The sequence below is a fragment of the Lipotes vexillifer genome, unplaced genomic scaffold, assembly GCF_000442215.2.
Source record: "Lipotes vexillifer unplaced genomic scaffold, Lipotes_vexillifer_v1.1 scaffold1129, whole genome shotgun sequence".
NCBI lineage: Eukaryota > Metazoa > Chordata > Mammalia > Artiodactyla > Lipotidae > Lipotes > Lipotes vexillifer.
In genome coordinates, this window is record NW_006789022.1 from 3251213 (window position 1) to 3269761 (window position 18549).

The 18549-nt window shown below is 47.0% G+C and overlaps 1 protein-coding gene across 3 annotated transcripts in view; it reads left to right on the plus strand.

The window, feature by feature from the left end:
- The first annotated feature begins 812 nt into the window (after positions 1-812).
- STX5 (syntaxin 5) overlaps positions 813-18549 on the plus strand; it is a 28675-nt gene continuing 10938 nt past the window's right edge. For 2 of the 3 annotated variants that reach the window (XM_007462122.1, XM_007462123.1), the window contains exons 1-10: positions 813-961; positions 1645-1888; positions 2890-2960; positions 3126-3181; positions 3300-3370; positions 7166-7282; positions 7361-7417; positions 7593-7674; positions 8146-8252; positions 8420-8541. In XM_007462122.1, the coding sequence (XP_007462184.1) occupies positions 1664-1888; positions 2890-2960; positions 3126-3181; positions 3300-3370; positions 7166-7282; positions 7361-7417; positions 7593-7674; positions 8146-8252; positions 8420-8541 (908 nt within the window). In that variant the 5' untranslated portion in view covers positions 813-961; positions 1645-1663. The remainder of the gene's footprint in view (positions 962-1644; positions 1889-2889; positions 2961-3125; positions 3182-3299; positions 3371-7165; positions 7283-7360; positions 7418-7592; positions 7675-8145; positions 8253-8419; positions 8542-18549) is intronic. The other variant, XM_007462124.1, reaches the window with a different exon arrangement.

The window sequence follows — 18549 nt, forward strand, 5'->3', positions numbered from 1 at the left end:
AGCTGGGGTGATGGGGGGTATCTGATTTCACAAAAGCAGGGCCGGGAGTCGGCGGGCTTGCGTGGGTGGAACCGAGTGCGGGGGCCGCGCGTGGGGCCATGGGCTGCTGCCAAGGCAAGGACTTTAAGACTTCGGGTGAGCAGGCCTAGGAGGCCGGGTCACAGGAAGTTCAGGAAGGTGGGACCGGAGACACACAAGGGTGCCCAGGAAGCCGGGAGTGCGGGATGGACCACCCGGAGGTTGGACTGGGGAGGGTAGAGCTCAGCGGCCTCGCATCCTCGCAGGCCAAGAAGGGGTCGATGCAGACTCGGCGGAAAACCGGAATCTCAAGTCGCACGAAAGGTTTCTGATCACTGTGCTGTGGCGGCGGCTCTCCCTGTTCATCCGTCGGGGCTCCTCGCGGTCAAACAAGAGGCAATCAGTCCACAATCCAAAGCAGGCGTGTACGTTCCAGGAGTGCAACCGGGAGGGGATCCAGGAGGAGCCGGAGAAGGGGTGACCCCAGCCCTGTTCTCAGTCCGCCCCAGCCTCTCTCCAGAGAATAAAGTTTCTAACTTGTACCTGCCTGAGAGCTTGTGCCGCCAAGGCTCGCTTTGCGCGCACAGGGCGCGGGCACCACCAAGGCTGCGGGCTCTTTAAGGCTCCTCCCCCGAGGCTGGCCCAGCCCCTTGGGCCCCCGGCTCCCGTTCCTTGGGGGCGGGGCCACGGTTGCGGCCTAGCCAATGGGAGAGCGGAGTTGCATTCGCGTTTGGGTGGAGGGGCGTGTCTCTAGGGTCGCCGGGCTTGAAAAGGCGTGGCACCGCCCGCTCGTCACCGGGGGTGGGGTTACGTGTGGGTGACGTGGCGGCTTCTAGTCTTTGGTCGGGTTTCGGCGGCTTCGGTTCCCGGGGAGAAGGCGGTGACGACCCGGGGGATTGTGGCAGTGGCGGTGGCAGCGGCGGCGCCAGGCGGCAGAGAGGAGGTAGGACACGCTCTAAGAGGGGTCTGACCGCAGTGTCTGCTCTGGGCAGCTCCGGGGACGGCGGGGGCTGGGGGGAAGGGAACCAGGGGCAAGCGGGCAAGCCCTGCCGGCCCGGCTCGAAGTGAGCGAATACGTCGCCGTCCAATCAGGAAAGCCCCTGTTGAGAAAGACGTCGGCCTTAGCTAATCAGTGGTTGCAGTCCTCCAGACGGTGGGACTTAGGCGAGGCGAGGGTGGTACTTCCTGCTTCAAATAAACACCTAGAGATTTCCCCCCTCCGACCACCGAAGTGTGTCCGTCTCAGGAGGTCCGTCACCGTTTCTCCCTGACGAGTCGGAGGAACCCGTGGATACGCGAGGGCCCACTTAGGGCCTAGGGCAGTTGCACGGGCCGGACTGGAGCTTCGGAGCCATAGGACCTGGCTCTGGCCCTGCCTCTACTTCAGGGCCCCGGCCCGCGCTCTGGCCGCCAGAACCAAGTTGGAAGAAGAGTCTGAGGAGCCGGACGGCTTGGGCCAGAGAAGAAGCGGGGTCCTGCCCGCTGCGGGTCGGCCCCAGGATCTGCGGGTGGCTTCGGGTGCGAAAGTCCGTGCCAAGTGCAAAGGGGCCCCGAGGATCTGCTGACTGGGGGGGATTTGTGGGGAAGGATGCTGCCTGGGGAATGACACTCTCCCCTCCACCACAGTCCAAGGTTATGCGTCTCAATGATCCCGCGGAAACGCTACGGGTCTAAGAACACGGATCAGGGTGTCTACCTGGGTCTCTCAAAGACACAGGTCCTGTCCCCTGCAACTGCTGGCAGTAGCAGCAGCGACATCGCCCCTCTGCCCCCACCAGTGGCCCTGGTCCCTCCCCTTCCCGACACCATGTCCTGCCGGGATCGGACCCAGGAGTTCCTGTCTGCCTGCAAGTCCCTGCAGAGCCGTCAGGTAAGGACCTGGAGTGGGAAAGGCAAGAGTGACTCATACTCAGACCTGGGAGAGGCGGTGCTCCAGCACCGTTGGTTGAAGTAATTCTTGGGGGAGCCCGATGGAGAACTGGTCCAGCTTGGGGAGGGTGGTAGGATCTACCAAGCAACAGAGAAGAGGTGGGCTAGCTAATCTAGAGGCAAGGATCTAGGCTTTTTTTTTTTTTTTTTAAATCAGGAATTCCCTGAGCGTAGGGTTGCTATTCTGGAGGGAATATCTCAGCGCAAGAGGTGGCTGCAAGTATATTTGGTTTGGATAAGGAACAGGTTCTCGAAAGAGCTTTTAGCTCAAAGACAAGCACTTTGAACTCTAGTTCCAGTATAATTTTACCAAGTTTGCTCTGTGACAACACAGAAGTTAATCTAGTTGGATCTCAGGTTTTGTACCTGTAAAATGAAGGAAGGTTTCTAAATAAGTAGTTTTAATCAAAACCACTTTGGAGTGCTTTTTTAAAAATTAGATTTGTCTTGGTCCAGACTTTCCGAATCCAAGTGAAACCTGAATAAACGTAATTTAAAATATTTTTACTGGTCATCTCTTGTTAGCTGCTCTTCTGTACGATCTCCAAGAGTTTTACATTTATCCTCTCTGATTCCCGGATTGGAGGGATAGAATGGTAATACTAGTTACCATTTATTTAGTGCTTAGAATGGCCCTGGTATTTGGCTAAAATAATTTACAACCCTTAGGGTTTTTAATCTTAGCAAGAACAAGAGGTGCATGGATTGTCTTCATTTTACAGAAGAGGAAGTAGAGATTCAGAATGGTTTAAGCAACTTGCCCCAAACCCCCCATGTAGTAAGAGGTGGCACCTAGATTTGAACCCAGGTCTACCTGTATGGACCGTCTGGTGGTGGATGCCACTAGTGTTAGAGGGTGAGTTTAGTAGACACCTGAGGAACAGTGAAAGCTGGAAATGGGGAGGGAAAACTAAAGTTTTACCTCTTTACGTTGCTTTTCAGAATGGAATCCAGACAAACAAGCCAACTCTGCGTGCTGTCGGGCAGCGCAGTGAATTCACCCTCATGGCCAAGTGAGTTGAGAGAAGTTATGTGGTGGGATGACCAGTGTCTGAAGAGAGGTAGCCTTGCCTGTGGTGACCTTGGCCGTGAGGACTGGGATTGGTTGTGCTGGTGCTAATGTGGGAAAGGCCCTCTCCTTCCCTTCCCGCAGTGTTCCCATTAATGCTCGTTTGCAGGCGCATTGGGAAAGACCTCAGCAACACATTTGCCAAGCTGGAGAAGCTGACAATCTGTGAGTGTTCTCGGGGCCTTTCAGAACTGGGGCAGCGAACCCGGGAGGGCGGAGGAACCATACTCCCTGAGCCTGGTCTTCAACTTCACTTGTCGTGGCTTCTTGTTTGTCTCTGCAGTGGCAAAGCGCAAGTCCCTCTTTGATGATAAAGCAGTGGAAATTGAGGAGCTAACTTACATTATCAAACAGGTGAGTGACTAGCGATCGGGAGAGCCCAGCATTTCAATTGGATCACTTCCATCATTTTCCCTTGCTCTAGGGTCCCAGAGAAAAGTTTCTAGAGCCAGCCCCAAACATCCCGCTCATCCAGTGTGTCAGTGATCATCTACTGTGTACAAAGCACTGTGCTGGGCACTTGCCACACAAACATTACGAGGCAGGATACCTGCCTTCAAGGGCTTATTGTCTAAAGAGGTATCCAGCCCCATAAACTCACACTTACAATGAATAGGAGGCAAGTGGTACAGAAAAGATCTTATGAAAAGATGAATGAGATAGTCTGGGGACACTGGGAAAGATTTTATTGAGGATGCCACATCTGAGTTGGTTTCAAGGCTTGTGGAGAAGCAGTGGAAGAACGTGCCAGACAAAGGAAACAGTGTGTGCAGAGGCAGGTCTTATAAAAGGGAAAGTTCAAGTTTTTGCTCAGATATCACCTGCTCGGGGAGGCCTACTGTCACCATGCTCTTTACTACCCCAGCACCCAACTCTGATCTCGCTTATCTTGCTCTATTTTCTTTTTTATAGCACTTGTTACGTTCTAATGGTCTCTATAATTAACTTATGTTTATTGTTTGTTTTCTCCCACTTACCTCATCTTCCTCAAAAAAAAGAAAAAAAAAAGTGTTAATGCCATAAGAGCAGAGATTTTTCTTTCTGTTTGTTCATGGATGTATCCCAAATGCCTGTAGCAGTGTCTGGCATGTATTAGGTACTCAGTATTTGTTGATTGAATTGAGTGATTGGCAGCAAATGAGGCTGAAAAGGTAGACTGGTAGCTGTCTGTGAAGACCGTCATGGGGGCTTGCTTGCTAAGGAGTGTGGAATCACTCTGAAGTGTGTGGGCTGCAAAGACGATTAGAACCTGGATTCCAATTCTGTCTGCAAGACCCTAGTATAGCAGTTCTAACAGTGTTATTTGTTTCTTTCCCGGAACAATGTAATAAGAATAAAATGAGAAATTGAATGACCATGGGGGAAAAAGGAACACCCTGGAGCATGAACGGTCAGAGAGGCTAGGGAGGAGGCTTGTGCAGTCCTCCAGTATGAAGATGATTATGGCAGAGGCCAAAGGGCAGACACATTCAGGAGATGCTGTGCTGAGTAGAAAAGAGAGGGTTCCGTTAATTACTGGGGCATTATTGCATAGGCATTTAAGAACCACTGACTGGATTTTGACAGACTTCAAATCCCAGGCTCACCAGTTAGGGTGTGACCTTGGGTAAGCTACCTAACTACTCTGAGCTTCAGTTCCCTTATAAATAAAAAGGGGATAATAACAGTACCCACTTCACAGGGTTGTTACAAGGATTTATTAGTTTATTTTTTCAATCACTCACATTATTGAGTGACTTTGGCTGCCTGGTTCTGAGGATGCAGCAGTGAACAAGACACATGCGGTCCCTGCCCTTGGGAACTTCCTTGCTGAATGGGTGAACTAGACACTATACAAGCAAACAGAAAAGACAGTTTCAGGTAGTGGCACATTCTATTAAAGAAATGAGGTGAGTGAGTTCCTCAGGGTAGGGGCCTACTTTACATGGGGTGATCTAGGATGGTTTGGCTGAGGAAGGGACATGGAGACCTGAATGGTAAGGAGAAAGTTGGTCATCCAAAGATCTGACGGGGGCACATTCCAGAAAGTGGGAATAGCAAAGGGAAAGGCCCCAAGGCCTGGGCAACCTTGATGTGAAAGGCTGTGAAACAGGCCAGTGTGGCTGCAGCACAGCCAGTGAGAAGGAGGCCTGTGGCTGGATGAGGTCAGAGGAGTGAGTGGGGCGAGACCACATAGCCCGTGTAAGCTAGGTGAGGAATTTGGATCGTGTACTAAATTTAGTGGGAAGCTCTTGGAAGATTTTGAAGCAGGAGAATGACATGCACTATTTTTGGTTTAGAAGATCACTCTGGTTGTTGTGTGGAAAGTGGATTGTAGGGGGCAAATTCTAAAAGGAAGATCACTTAGGAGGCTCTGGGCAATTTTTAGAGAGAGGACATTTTGGACTAGGGTGGCTTTGTTAGAGAAGGAGATGAGTGGACACATTCAGAGTATATGTTGGAATCAGCTGGGTTCTTTGTGGGTTCCTTGTGGATTAAGGGAAGAGAGAGGAATTGAGGTTGATTTTTTAAGGTTTTCTTCTGAGCACCTGGTGAGCGGTGGTGCCATTTACCAAAGTGGCAAAGAAGGAAGGGGGAATAGCTCTGGGGGGGAAATTAAGAGTTGTTTGCTATGTTAAGTTAAGAGAAAGTCATAAGCTGCTTAGCAGGTTGCATGGCGCACAGTAATCAAACCTGAGACTGCTGTTCTGTTCACAAAGTGCCGAGTATGTAGTAAACACTCAGTGTAGGTTATGGTTGTGCTGTGGCATAGAGGTTGGGTTAAGGAGATGTCAGTATGTGACTTAGAAGCTTCTAGCTTGGGCAACTAAGTGGGGAGTGGTGCCATTTTCTAAGTTCCTGCGAGAGGAGATTTTGTGGGGGAAAAACCTGGAATGCAGTTTTGGACACATGGCTGTGAGCAGGCTCCATTAACTCCGAAAGGACAGAGCAGTCAGCAGCAGAAATCGTCCAGGGGTCTCGAGAGAATCTTTGGGGCTAGGGTACTAATTGGAGGGATACTAACTGGGGGTACTATTGGAGGGACTCTAGAAGTTGCCTAATCTAGTTTTTTTTTTTTTTTTTTTTTTAACATTTATTTATTTATATTTTAGCTGCGTTGGGTCTTTGTTGCTGCCCGCGGGCTTTCTCTAGTTGTGGCGAGTGGGGGCTACTCTTCGTTGCAGTGCGTGGGTTTCTCATTGCGGTGGCTTCTCTTGTTGTAGAGCACGGGCTCTAGGAGCGCGGGCTTCAGTAGTTGTGGCTCGTGGGCTCAGTAATTGTGGATCGCAGGCTCAGTAGTTGAGGCACACGGGCTTAGTTGCTCCGCGGCATGTGGGTTCTTCCGGACCAGGGCTCGAACCCGCATCCCCTGCACTGGCAGGTGGATTCTTAACCACTGTGCCGCTAGGGAAGCCCTTAATCTAGTTTTTTTCCTAGCCTGTATCTTGAGCTCACTATTTTTGACCTCTTCCCCCTCCCCCTCCCCCTCCTCTTCTTCCTGTGGTCTTTCCCTGGACTTCGCTGTCCTGGGGTGGCAAGCTTTCTCTGCCACTCGCAGCCACCTCCTTCATCTCCCTTGTCTCATGAGGCCATTGGCAGGCAGGATTGGGAAGCAGATAATCCATTGGCCTGGTGTAGAAAGCCTGGCTGTGCTACTAATTCATCGTGTATAACATTAGACAAGTCACATCTTTCACTCTTTTGCAATAGTAATTTTTAAAAGGAATTCTGTATATAAAAAGCATTTCGTTGATGCTTCTGGGAAGCCATGTTGCCTTTGACTCTTCCTGTCTCCTGAGTACAGCACAGATGCTTTGTTGCTCAGCATGCTCTGGGTCTGAGATTTTGGCCTTTTGAAGGGTTCTCTGGCCATGAGCATGGCCTCACAGTGGGGGTAGGGCAGCAGGGTGGAGGGAGTAAACACCTCAGGTCTTTACGGATGGACAGGGCCATATTTCACCTCTCTCTGGCTCTACCCCGCAGGCACTGAGCCTGAGCAAACTACAGAGCTTGGACTATCCCAGCAGGCCCTTCTGGTCTGTCCAAGATACCATCACCCCTGCTAGTAATGTCCACCCTGCCGTCCCTGCCAGAGATGTCCATGTGGGAGAGATGCTGGCTGAGGACCCCATGGTTGATACTCAGTTTTTCTGTTGGCTCTTTCACCAGGACATCAATAGCCTTAACAAACAAATCGCCCAGCTTCAAGATTTCGTGAGAGCCAAGGGCAGCCAGAGCGGCCGGCACCTGCAAACCCATTCCAACACCATCGTGGTCTCCCTGCAGGTGGGACCCGGGGGAGGGAGAGGCAGAAGGGAGGAAGGCATTGTCTTCTCTGGCTGACCCTCTCTCCTTTTCTTTCAGTCAAAACTGGCCTCCATGTCCAATGACTTCAAATCAGTTTTAGAAGTGAGGACAGAGGTGAGAAGAATCTGTGTAGGAGGGATAGGAATCAGGGGTGAGGGCCCCAGAGGGAAGTGGGAAGGGGACAAGTGGAAGGGCAAGGGCAACAGGGTCACGGGCACCAGGAGGAATCTCTTTAATGTCCCCACTTTCCAGCGGCCTCAGGACCTTTGCATTTCTTCCCCAACCCTAGAACCTGAAGCAGCAGAGGAGCCGGCGGGAGCAGTTCTCCCGGGCACCCGTGTCAGCCCTGCCCCTTGCCCCCAACCACCTAGGTAAGTCACAGGCAATACAGGGAGCCCTGAGGGATAAGGCTTAGTTACTCCGGTTCTGGTATCTTCCAAAGGCAGGGCTTGGGTAGGAGAATGGAGGGCCAAGGAGGTTGCTAGGCTTTGTCTCTCAGAGGTCAGACCTGATTGCTGGGATTTATGATCCACACCTAGTCTCCAGCATTCTCAGTGTTGGGGGTGAATTCAATCATGTTCAGAAGAATGACAGTTTCTAATTTTTTTTGCACTTACTCGTTGTATTCCCATTCTGTCATTTAATTTTCACAACCACCTTTTGAGAAAGCAACTATTATTATCCCCCATTTTACAGGTGAGGAAACTGAGGCTCAGAGAGGTTAAATGACTTGTCCAGGGTCACAAGGCTAGTAAGTGCCAGAGCTGGGATTCAAATCCAGAGCATGTGGGCTTTGAACCTTTTAACCACTAAGAAGTGCCATGTCTTCTTTCTTCCCCCAGGGGGCGGTGCTGTGGTTTTGGGGGCGGAGTCTCGAGCCTCTGGGGACGTGGCCATTGACATGATGGACTCTAGGACCAGCCAGCAGCTGCAGCTCATTGATGAGCAGGTATCCACGCTCTGAGCTTGGGAGGAGTTGCTCCTGTTTTCCTCTGTGGTCACAAGCAAATGTTTGGAATGTGCCATGGGTGGAATGGCAAAGTGGAGGGTCCTAAAGAGGCAGGCCCTCCCCTGCAGAAGCTCCCAGTGCTCATGTATGCTGTCTCTCCTCTGAAGGATTCCTACATCCAGAGCCGGGCAGACACCATGCAGAATATTGAGTCCACAATTGTTGAGCTGGGCTCCATCTTCCAGCAGTTGGCACACATGGTTAAGGAACAGGAAGAAACCATTCAGAGGTGAGATTCTTTCTCTCCTTAACTTCAAAAACAGGAGCCTTCTCTTCCCTGTGGATTGGCATCCTAAAGGTCCCCAGGGACAGCCTGATGCCCTTTGGAAGAAAAGAGTGAATCCTGTCCACCCATAGGGTCAAGTTCACCTGCCTCCATCCACTCAACAAGTGTTAATTGAGCACCTGTTCCTTGTCAAGCACTGTCCTAGGTGCTGGGGATATGGTGATGAATAGCACAGTTAAGTCTATTTTGTGGAGCTTACTTTGTAGTATGGAATTTAATAGTGTGGGTGAGGGGCTTCCCTGGTGGCGCAGTGGTTGAGAATCTGACTGCCAATGCAGGGGACACAGGTTCGAGCCCTGGTCTGGGAGGATCCCACATGCCGCGGAGCAACTAGCCCCGTGAGCCACAATTACTGAGCCTGCGCGTCTGGAGCCTGTGCTCTGCAATGAGAGGCTGCGATAGTGAGAGGTTGGTGTACCGCGATGAAGAATGGCCCCCTGCTTTCCGCAACTAGAGAAAGTCCTCGCACAGAAATGAAGAGCCAACACAGCCATAAATAAATAAATTAATTAATTAAATTAAAAAAAAAAAAAGTAGTGTGGGTGAGGATAGCTGTTAAAAAGAATTGAGAAGAAATTTTCAGGTACTGATAAGGGTTATACCGAGAATTAAAGTAGGATGAGGTGTTCAGAAAGTGATGGAGGAGGTATATCAGATTGGGTGGCAGGGAAGGCTGCTCTGAAGACTTGATATTTAAGCAGAGACATGAACTACAAGAAGGATCCAACCATGCAAAGAAGAGGGATCTAACCATGCAAAGGAGAGGGTAAGAGTTGTCTAGGCAGTGTGGACAGCTAGAACAAAGGCCCTACGATGGGACAGTCTTGCTGTATTAAAGAATCAAGGGACTTCCTTGGTGGCACAGTGGTTAAGAATCCGCCTGCCAATGCAGGGGACACGGGTTCGATCCCTAGTCCAGGAAGATCCCACAGGCCACGGAGCAATAAGCATGTGCACCACAACTACTGAGCTTGTGCTCTAGAGCTGCGAGCCACAACTCCTGAGCCCACATACCACAGCTACTGAAGCCTGCGTGCCTAAAGGCCAAGCTCCACAACAAGAGAAACCACTGCAGTGAGAATCCTGCGCACTGCAACGAAGAATAGCTCCCGCTCGATGCAACTAGAGAAAGCCTGCGTGCAGCAAGGAAGACCCAACACAACACAACCAAATAAATTAATTAATTTTTTAAAAAATTAAAAAAGAATCAAGAAGGCCAGTGCAGCTGGAAAGCAATGAACAGGAAGAGAAAGGTACAGGATAAGACTGGAGGGAGGTAGGCAGAGCCCACGCACGGGAAGGCCTCTCTGCTCTCCTGGTGCCCCCTGCTACTGCACGAGGCATTTTATCTGCTCCTCTTTGGCACTTAGTGTTCATTCAGTCAGTTATGGAGATACAGTCAAGGATGAAAGAGACAAAGAACCCTCCCCTTGTGGAATATACATTGTAGTAGGGGAAACAGATAACTTAAAATATACATAATAAGTAAATGGTCCAGTATATATTTTTGCCCTGTGATAAATCCATAAATAAAAGTAGAGTAGGGTAAACTAATCAGGAGTTCTAGGTTTGGAGGAGCAAGTTGTAATTTTAAATAGGATGGTTATTAAGAGAGGCCCTATTAAGAAGATGGCATCTATCCAAGAAGGGGGGAGGTAAGGGAGTTTGCCATGTGGATATATGGAGAAGAGTACCAGGCAGAGGGAAGAACCAGTGTAAAGGCCTTCAGGCAAGGATATGTCTGATGAGTTAAAGGACAGCAAAGAAGCCACTGCATCTGGGGACAGGTGAGAAAGAGAGTAGTACCAGGTGAGGTTAGAGGGGAAGTGGGAGACCAGATCATGTGGGGCCTTTTAAAGCCAGTGTGAGGATTTAGCGTTTACTCTGAGTGACGTGGGGAGCCACTGCAGGGTTTTGATGAACAGTTATACTATCTGACTTCTGTTTTATTTATTTATTTTTTGGGCCGCACTGCGTGGCTTGTGGGATCTTAGTTCCTTGACCAGGGATTGAACCAAGCCACCGCAGTGAAAGCGCCAAGTCCTAACCACTGAACCTCTAGGGGATTCCCTCTGACTTCTATTTTAAAAGAATCATTTGGTTGCTGTAGTCAGAACAGATTGTAAGGACCTAGGATAGAAGCAGGGACATGGATGCAGAGGCCTTTTCAGTAATCTAGGCAAGAGGTGATGATAGCTGGGACCAAGGTTGTATGAGTAGTAGTTGCACTCTGGATGTATTTTGGAGGTAGAACCAATAGGATCAATTACTTGATGAACTGAATGCAGGGTGTGAGAGAAAAAGAGTAGTTTATGATAACTCCAGGCTTTTGATGGGAGCAATCAAAGGGATTCATGCTCTTCTCTTGAAATAAGGCTGGTTACTCAGGGTAGAGTAGATTTGGGGCAAAATAAGTTGTGTTGGACATGTCCAACGAGGTGGACAGTTGTTTGTTAGACATCTGGGTGGAGATAGTGAACAGGCCATAGATATAAGGAGTTGAGGAGACAGGTCTGGGCCAAGAGTGGGCAGAATTGGACTTTGAAACTAGGCCAAGCGAGTTCTAAGAAAGAGGAGGATCAAGCACTGAGTCCCAGGGCTATTTCTGGACTCAATTCTCAGTTCTGAGGGAGGGCACTGAACAGGAGCACAGCTTGTGAGGTAGGAAGAAAAATAAATGAATGTAGTGTCCTAGGAGCCAGGAGAAGAAAATGATTCAGGGAAAGAATAATCAGCTGTGACAAATTTTGCTTATAGGCCAAGCAAGATGAGAGCTGAGAATTTAATTGGAGTGTTTAGTTTATTAATAGTTAATAATTTTGCTAAGGTTGGATTTTGGCCTATCATTTTACTATTTTTTTTTCTGTTTTTCCCTTCTGTTTTTTGTTCCTCTCTTCCTTCTTTCCTATGTTTTGAACAGTTGAAAAAAAAATTTTAATTCCATTTAAATTTGTCTGTTGGTATTTTAGCTATTTGTAATTGCTTTTTTTTTTCCAGTGGTTGCTCTAGGGATACAATATGCATCATTAACTTTTCACAGTCAGCTTCATATAAAATGTGAGAAGTTTGCAACCCTCTCCTCCATCTTTTATGCTATAGTTGTCATATTTATTGCATCTACATACTTTATAAACTCCACAATATAATAGTATAATTTTTATCTTACAGAAATAAAGAGGAAAAAATAGTCTTTTATACTTACTCATATATTTACTGTTTCCAGTGCTCTTCATTTCTTCCCGAATATCCAGTTCCCATCACTTCCCTTTAACCTGGAGAATTTTCCTTAGTACTTTTTGTAGTGCAGTTCTACTGATGACAAATACTTTTACTTTTCTTTATTTTTATAAATTTATTTATTCACTTATTTAATTTTTGGCTGCACACAGGTTTTCTCTAGTTGCTGAGAGCAGGGGCTACTCTTTGTTGCAGTGCATGGGCTTCTCATTGCAGTGGCTTCTCTTGTTGTGGAGCACGGGCTTTAGGCATGCGGGCTTCAGTAGTTGTGGCACATGGGCTTCATAAGTTGTGGCTCGCGGGCTCTAGAGCGCAGGCTCAGTAGTTGTGGCGCATGGGCTTAGTTGCTCCACAGCATGTGGGATCTTCCTGGACCAGGGCTCAAACCCATGTGCCCTGCATTGGCAGGAGGATTCTTTACCACTGCGCCACCTGGGAAGCCCTCTTTTACTTTTCTTTTTTTAAAAAATAAATTTATTTATTTATTTTTGGCTGCACTGGGTCTTTGTTGCTGTGCGGGCTTTCTCTAGTTGCAGCGGGCAGGGGTTGCTCTTCGTTGTGGTGTGCCAGCTTCTCACTGTGGTGGCTTATGTTGTTGCAGAGCATGGGCTCTAGGCACGCGGGCTTCAGTAGTTGTGGCTTGTGGACTCTAGAGTGCAGGCTCAGTAGTTGTGGCGCACAGGCTTAGTTGCTCCGCAGCATGTGGGATCTTCCTGGACCAGGGCTCAAACCCATGTCCCCTGCGTTGGCAGGTGGATTCTTAACCACTGTGCCACCAGGGGAGTCCCTGGTTGCTTTTTAACTTTTTTTCTTGTATTTGGATTTTCACAGTTGATGGTTTATGTACTTAGATGTGGTTTTCTTTGAATTTACTTATTTATTTATTTACTTATTTGGGGCTGTGTTGGGTCTTCGTTGCTGTGTGCGGGCTTTCTCTAGTTGTGGTGAGTGCAGGCTACTCCTCGTTGCGGTGCACAGGCTTCTCATTGTCGTGGCTTCTCTTCTTGTGGAGCAGGGGCTCTGTGAGCACAGGCTTTAGTAGTTGTGGCTTGCGGGCTCTAGAGCTCAGGCTCAGTAGTCATGGCACATGGGCTTAGGTGCTTTGTGGAATGTAGGATCTTCCCGGACCAGGGCTCGAACCCGTGTCCCCTGCTTGACAGGCGTATTCTTAACCACTGCACCACCAGGGAAGGCCCTTATTTGATTTTATGTTGCTTGGGGTTCTCTGAGCTTCTTGAATCTGTAAATTTATGTCTTTCACAAAGCTTAGGGAATATTTGGCCATTATTTCTTCAAGATTTTTTTCTGCCTCTTTTTCTTTCTGTTTTCTTCTTCTAGGAATATATAGGTATACATATATATAATCAACTATAGGAATTCCCTGGTGGTCCAGTGGTTAGGACTCAGCACTTTCACTGCCAAGGGCCTGGGTTTGATCCCTTGTTGGAGAACTAAAATCCCACAAGCCATGTGGCACAGCCAAAAAAAAATCAACTATAACTATATATTTATTTTGTTGAAATGTATATATATCTCAACAAATTACATCTCATTAGGAGGCATTTAATGTCAGATTGACCCTGTATTATCTAGAACAAGTTTGATCACTTGATTAAGGTGGTAACAGATAATCTCTCTTTTTATTTATTTATTTATTTTATTATTATTATTTTTAAATCTCTCCCCCTTTTTTTTTTTCTTTTTTGCGGTACACGGGCCTCTCACCGTTGTGGCCTCTCCCGTTGCGGAGCACAGGCTCCGGACGCGCGCAGGCTCAGGCCATGGCTTACAGGCCCAGCTGCTCCACGGCATGTGGGATCTTCCCGGACCGGGGCACGAACCCGTGTCTGCTGCATCGGCAGGCGGACTGTCAACCACTGCACCACCAGGGAAGCCCTAATCTCTCCTTTTAAAAGTACATTTTCTTCTTTGCAGTCAGCAAGTGATTTATGGGACACCCTGTTCCCAAAAAACCTTTAACCTAATGTTTCTAGTAGCCAGTTATGATGCTTGTCTGGTCTGAATCAATTAATCTAATTTGGGTGTGTTTTTCCTGTAAAGAAGAGCTTTCCTTTATTAACTGCATGAGCTGAAGTTCATCTTAATCAGGCTGGATAAATCTTAATTATTTTCCTGTATTTCCAGAGTAAATAGTTATGGAGTAGGTGCCATAGTAGTGACCAAGGAAGTTTTTTGTTTTGTTTTAATTCTTCCCTGTTTTTGATTATCATTACAGGCTTAAGGTTTTTATTCATGTTTTATATTAGTTAGTTAGGATAATGATTATTTTCAATGTTCAGATTGTTCCCAGTTTGTCCAGTGGAAGACAAGAGGTTTTTGTTTTTTTTTTTTAAAGAATGGGAGAAAATAAAAGTATGTTTGTATTCTTTTTTTTTAAATAAATTTATTTATTTTGGGCTGCATTGGGTCTTCGTTGCTGTGCGTGGGCTTTCTTTAGTTGCGGTGAGCGGAGGCTACTCTTTGTTGTGGTGTGCAGGTTTCTCATTGCGGTGGCTTCTCTTGTTGCGGAGCGTGGGCTCTAGGCGCATGGGCTTCAGTAGTTGTGATATGCGGCTCAGTAGCTGTGGCTCACAGGCTGTAGTGCGCCGTCTCAGTAGTTGTGGCTCACAGGCTTAGTTGCTCCGCGGCATGTGGAAGCTTCCCAGACCAGGGATTGAACCCGTGTCCCCAGCATTGGCAGGCAGATTCTCAACCACTGTGCCACCAGGGAAGCCCCATGTGTTTGTATTCTAATGGGAATGATCCAGCAGAGAAATAAAAATTGATAATATAGCAGGCAGGGGGAAGACTCTTAAAGTTATGTCCTTGAGAAGGTGACAGGAAGTGGGATCCAGTAGATAAGTATAGGACTTGGCTTTGAGACGAGCTGGTGAGAGCTGGGAAAGAAGATGCTGGGGGGAGGGACCAAGATAGCTGAACTCGTGGCACTGTGTAAATGCCTGGGACTCAGTACCTAGTAGTTGAATAAACAAACAAACATCCTTTTAACCATTGGTTGCCAAACCTGGATGTTCATAGGAACCCCCTATAGAGCTTATAAAAAATGAAGATCTTGCCAACGAGTGGCTGTCAGCCACTGCACAAGGCAGAACCTTGCAACTAACCAGACCAGGGGCCAGCCACGCCTACTGGGCCACCTATGCCTAGTCAGCCCCACTACAGCACAAGGGCCCACACAGTATGGGACAGCCCTAGAGCATATAGCTGTGGTGACCAGAGGGAAGTGAACTGCTGGGATGCATAGGACATCTCCTATGAAAGGCCATTTCTCTAAGGTCAGGAAACATAACAAACCTACCAGGTACATAGAAAAAAAAAAACAGCAAATTGGGCAAAATGAAGCAACAGAGGAGCATGTTCCAATCAAAGGAACAAGTTAAGACCCCAGAAGAAGAACTCAGTGAAGTGGAGATAGGCAAACTACCTGATAAAGAGTTCAAGGTAATGATCATAAAGATGATCAGGGAACTTGGGAGAAGAATGGATGAACATAGTGAGAAGCTTAACAGAGAGTTAGAAGATGTAAAGAACCAAACAGATGAATATAACTGAAATGAAAAATACACTAGAAGGAATCAACAGTAGATTAAATGATACAGAGGAATGGATCAGTGAGTTGGAAGATAAGAGTAGCGGAAATCACTGAAACTGAAAAGAAAAAAAAAAGTGAGCACAGTTTAAGAGACCTCTGGGACATCTAGTGTAGTAACATCTGCCTTATAAGGGTCCCAGAGGGGAAGGGAGAAAGAGACAGAGAACGTATTGGGAGACATAATATTATAGCTGAAAACTTCCCTGACCTGGGAAAGAAAACAGACATCCAGGCCCAGGACACCTAGAGAGTCCCGAACAGCATCAACCTGAAGAGGACCACACAAAGACACACTGTAATTAAAATAGCAAAACTTAAAGACAGAGAATATTAAAAGCAGCAAGGAAAAAACAAGTTATGTACAAGAGAACTCCCATAAGGCTATCAGTTGACTCTTCCAGCAGAAACTCTGCAGTCCAGAAGGGAGTGACATGATACATTTAAAGTGATGAAAAGGAAAAACCTACGGCAAGAACACCCTACCTGCCAAGGCTTTCATTCATATTTGATGAGGGAATCAAAAATTTTTACAGTCAAGCAGAAGCTAAAAGAGTTCACCACCAGACCAGCTTTAGAAGAAATGTTAAAGGGTCTTCCCTAAGTAAAAAAGAAAAGGCCACAACTAGAAACGTGAAAATTACGAAAGGAAAAAGCTCATTGGTAAAATTAAATATACAGTAAAAGTAGTAAATCAACCACTTACAAAACTAGTAGGAAAATTAAAAGACAAAGAGTAGGGCTTCCCTGGTGGCGCAGTGGTTGAGAGTCCGCCTGCCAGTGCAGGGGACATGGGTTCATGCCCTGGACCGGGAGGATCCCACATGCCGTGGAGCAGCTGGGCCCATGAGCCATGGCCACTGGGCCTGCGCATCTGGGGCCTGTGCTCCACAACGGGAGGGGCCGCAGCAGTGAGAGGCCTGTGTACCACAAAATCATGGCTGAGTAATATTCCACTGTACATATGTAGCACATCATCTTTATCCATTCTTCCTTCCAAGGGCATTTAGGTTGCTTCCATGTCTAGGCTCTTGTAAACAGGGCTGCACTAAACTCTGGGGTGCTTCTGTCTTGTGGTTGTTTGGTCTTCCCAAGATATACTCCCACCAGTGGAATTGCAGTATTCTCTGTAGCTCCATTTTTTTAGATTTTTAAGGAAACTCCATTCTGTTACCCAGAGTGGCTGTTAGCAACTTACATTCCCACCATCAGTGCAGCAGGGCTCTCTTTTCTCCGCACACTCTCCAGCATTTCTTGTTTGTAGGCTTTGTGATCATGGCCGTTCTGACTGTTGGGAGCTGATACTTCTTTTTTTAATATAAAATTTATTTATTTATCTATTTTATTTTTCATTGCATTGGGTCCTCATTGCTGCGTGCGGTCTTTCTCTAGTTGTGGTGAGTGGGGGCTACTCTTCATTGTGGTGCACGGGCTTCTCATTGTGGTGGCTTCTCTTGTTGCAGAGCACAGGGTCTAGGACTGCAGGCTTCCGTTGTGGCACGTTGTGTCACGTGGGCTCAGTAGTTGTGGCTCGCAGGCTCTGGAGTGCAGGCTCATTAGTTGTGGCACATGAGCTTAGTTGCTCTGTGGCATGTGGGATCTTCCTGGATCAGGGCAGGAACCTGGGTCCCCTGATTTGGCAGGCGGATTCTTAACCACTGCACCACCAGAGAAGTTCCCCGATACTTCTTTGTAGTGTTGATTTGCATTTCCCGAATGTCTGGTTGCCCAAAAAAAGGGGCTTTCAGTTTTTTCCATAAGTTTTTATGGTCCTTAAGCCAGAAGGGTTCCACCTGCTTGTTTATTAAAGTGAAACACCTGCACTCGGATTTTCAATCTGAGGGGCTATGAGGGATGTAATGCAACTGCTGGTTACTTTGGTAACTTATGAAACAACCTGTCGTCACTTCCCCATATAAACAGTAGCCTCCTCCTCCTCTGAGTAGTGAAGATGGCTCCCACGTCCTACCTGCCGTTTGCCATTAAGTGGTGCGCTGTTGCTCCAGCACCTTTTTGCTTTGCAAGTGTAGGATCCTCTATCCAATAAATCATTGACATCTCTGTTGCTATCTCCTGGCTCTTTTCAGTCTCAGAGCTGGACAAGTATAGGCCTTCCAGGTCTGCTGGGTGCAGCCCACCAACCATATAGTGATTCAATATTTTTATAGATTATGCTCCATTTAAAGTTATTACAAAATAATGGCTATATTCCCCTGTGCTCTAAAATATATCCTTGTTGTATATTTATTTTATATATGGTAGTTTGTCTAAATCCTATACCCATATCTCTCCCCTCCCTTCCCTCTTCCCACTGGTAACCACTAGTTTGTTCTCTACATGTGTGATTCTGCTTCTGTTTTGTTATATACATTGATTTGTTTTATTTTTTAGATTCCACATGTTGGAGAGGGTGTGGAGCAAAGGGAACCCTAGTGCACTGTTGGTGGGATTCTAAATTGGTGCAGCCACTATGGAAAACAATATGGAGGTTCCTCAAAAAACTCAAAATAGAACTACCACGTGACCCAGCAATTCCACTGCTGGGTGTATATCCAAAGCAAACGAAAACACTAATTCGAAAAGATACATGCACCTCAGTGTTCATACCAGCATTATTTACAATAGTCAAGATATGGAAGCAACCTAAGTTTCCATCAACAGATGAATGGATAAAGAAGATATGGTATGTATATAAATCAATACAATGGAATATTACTCAGCCATAAAAACAATGAAATTCTGCCATTTGCAACAAAATGTGGATGGACCTAGGGAGTATTATTCTTAGTGAAATAAGTCAGGCAGAGAAAAACAGAAAAATGCCTTCCATCATTACTATTGAGAAAATAGTTGACTGTTGTTTAGAGGTCAGTCTAACTGCCGTGCCTTTAAAGGTAATTGTCTTTTTTTACTCTCAGGATTTTTCTCTTTACCTTTGTTGTTTGCCATTTTGCTATCATGCATCTAATTGCAGATTTTTGTTTTATTTATTCCTTCCAGTTTTATTGAGATCTAATTGACATACAGAATAATGACTTGACATTCGTATATGATGCCAAATGATTACCATAATGTTTAGTCCATCACCTCATACAGTTACAATT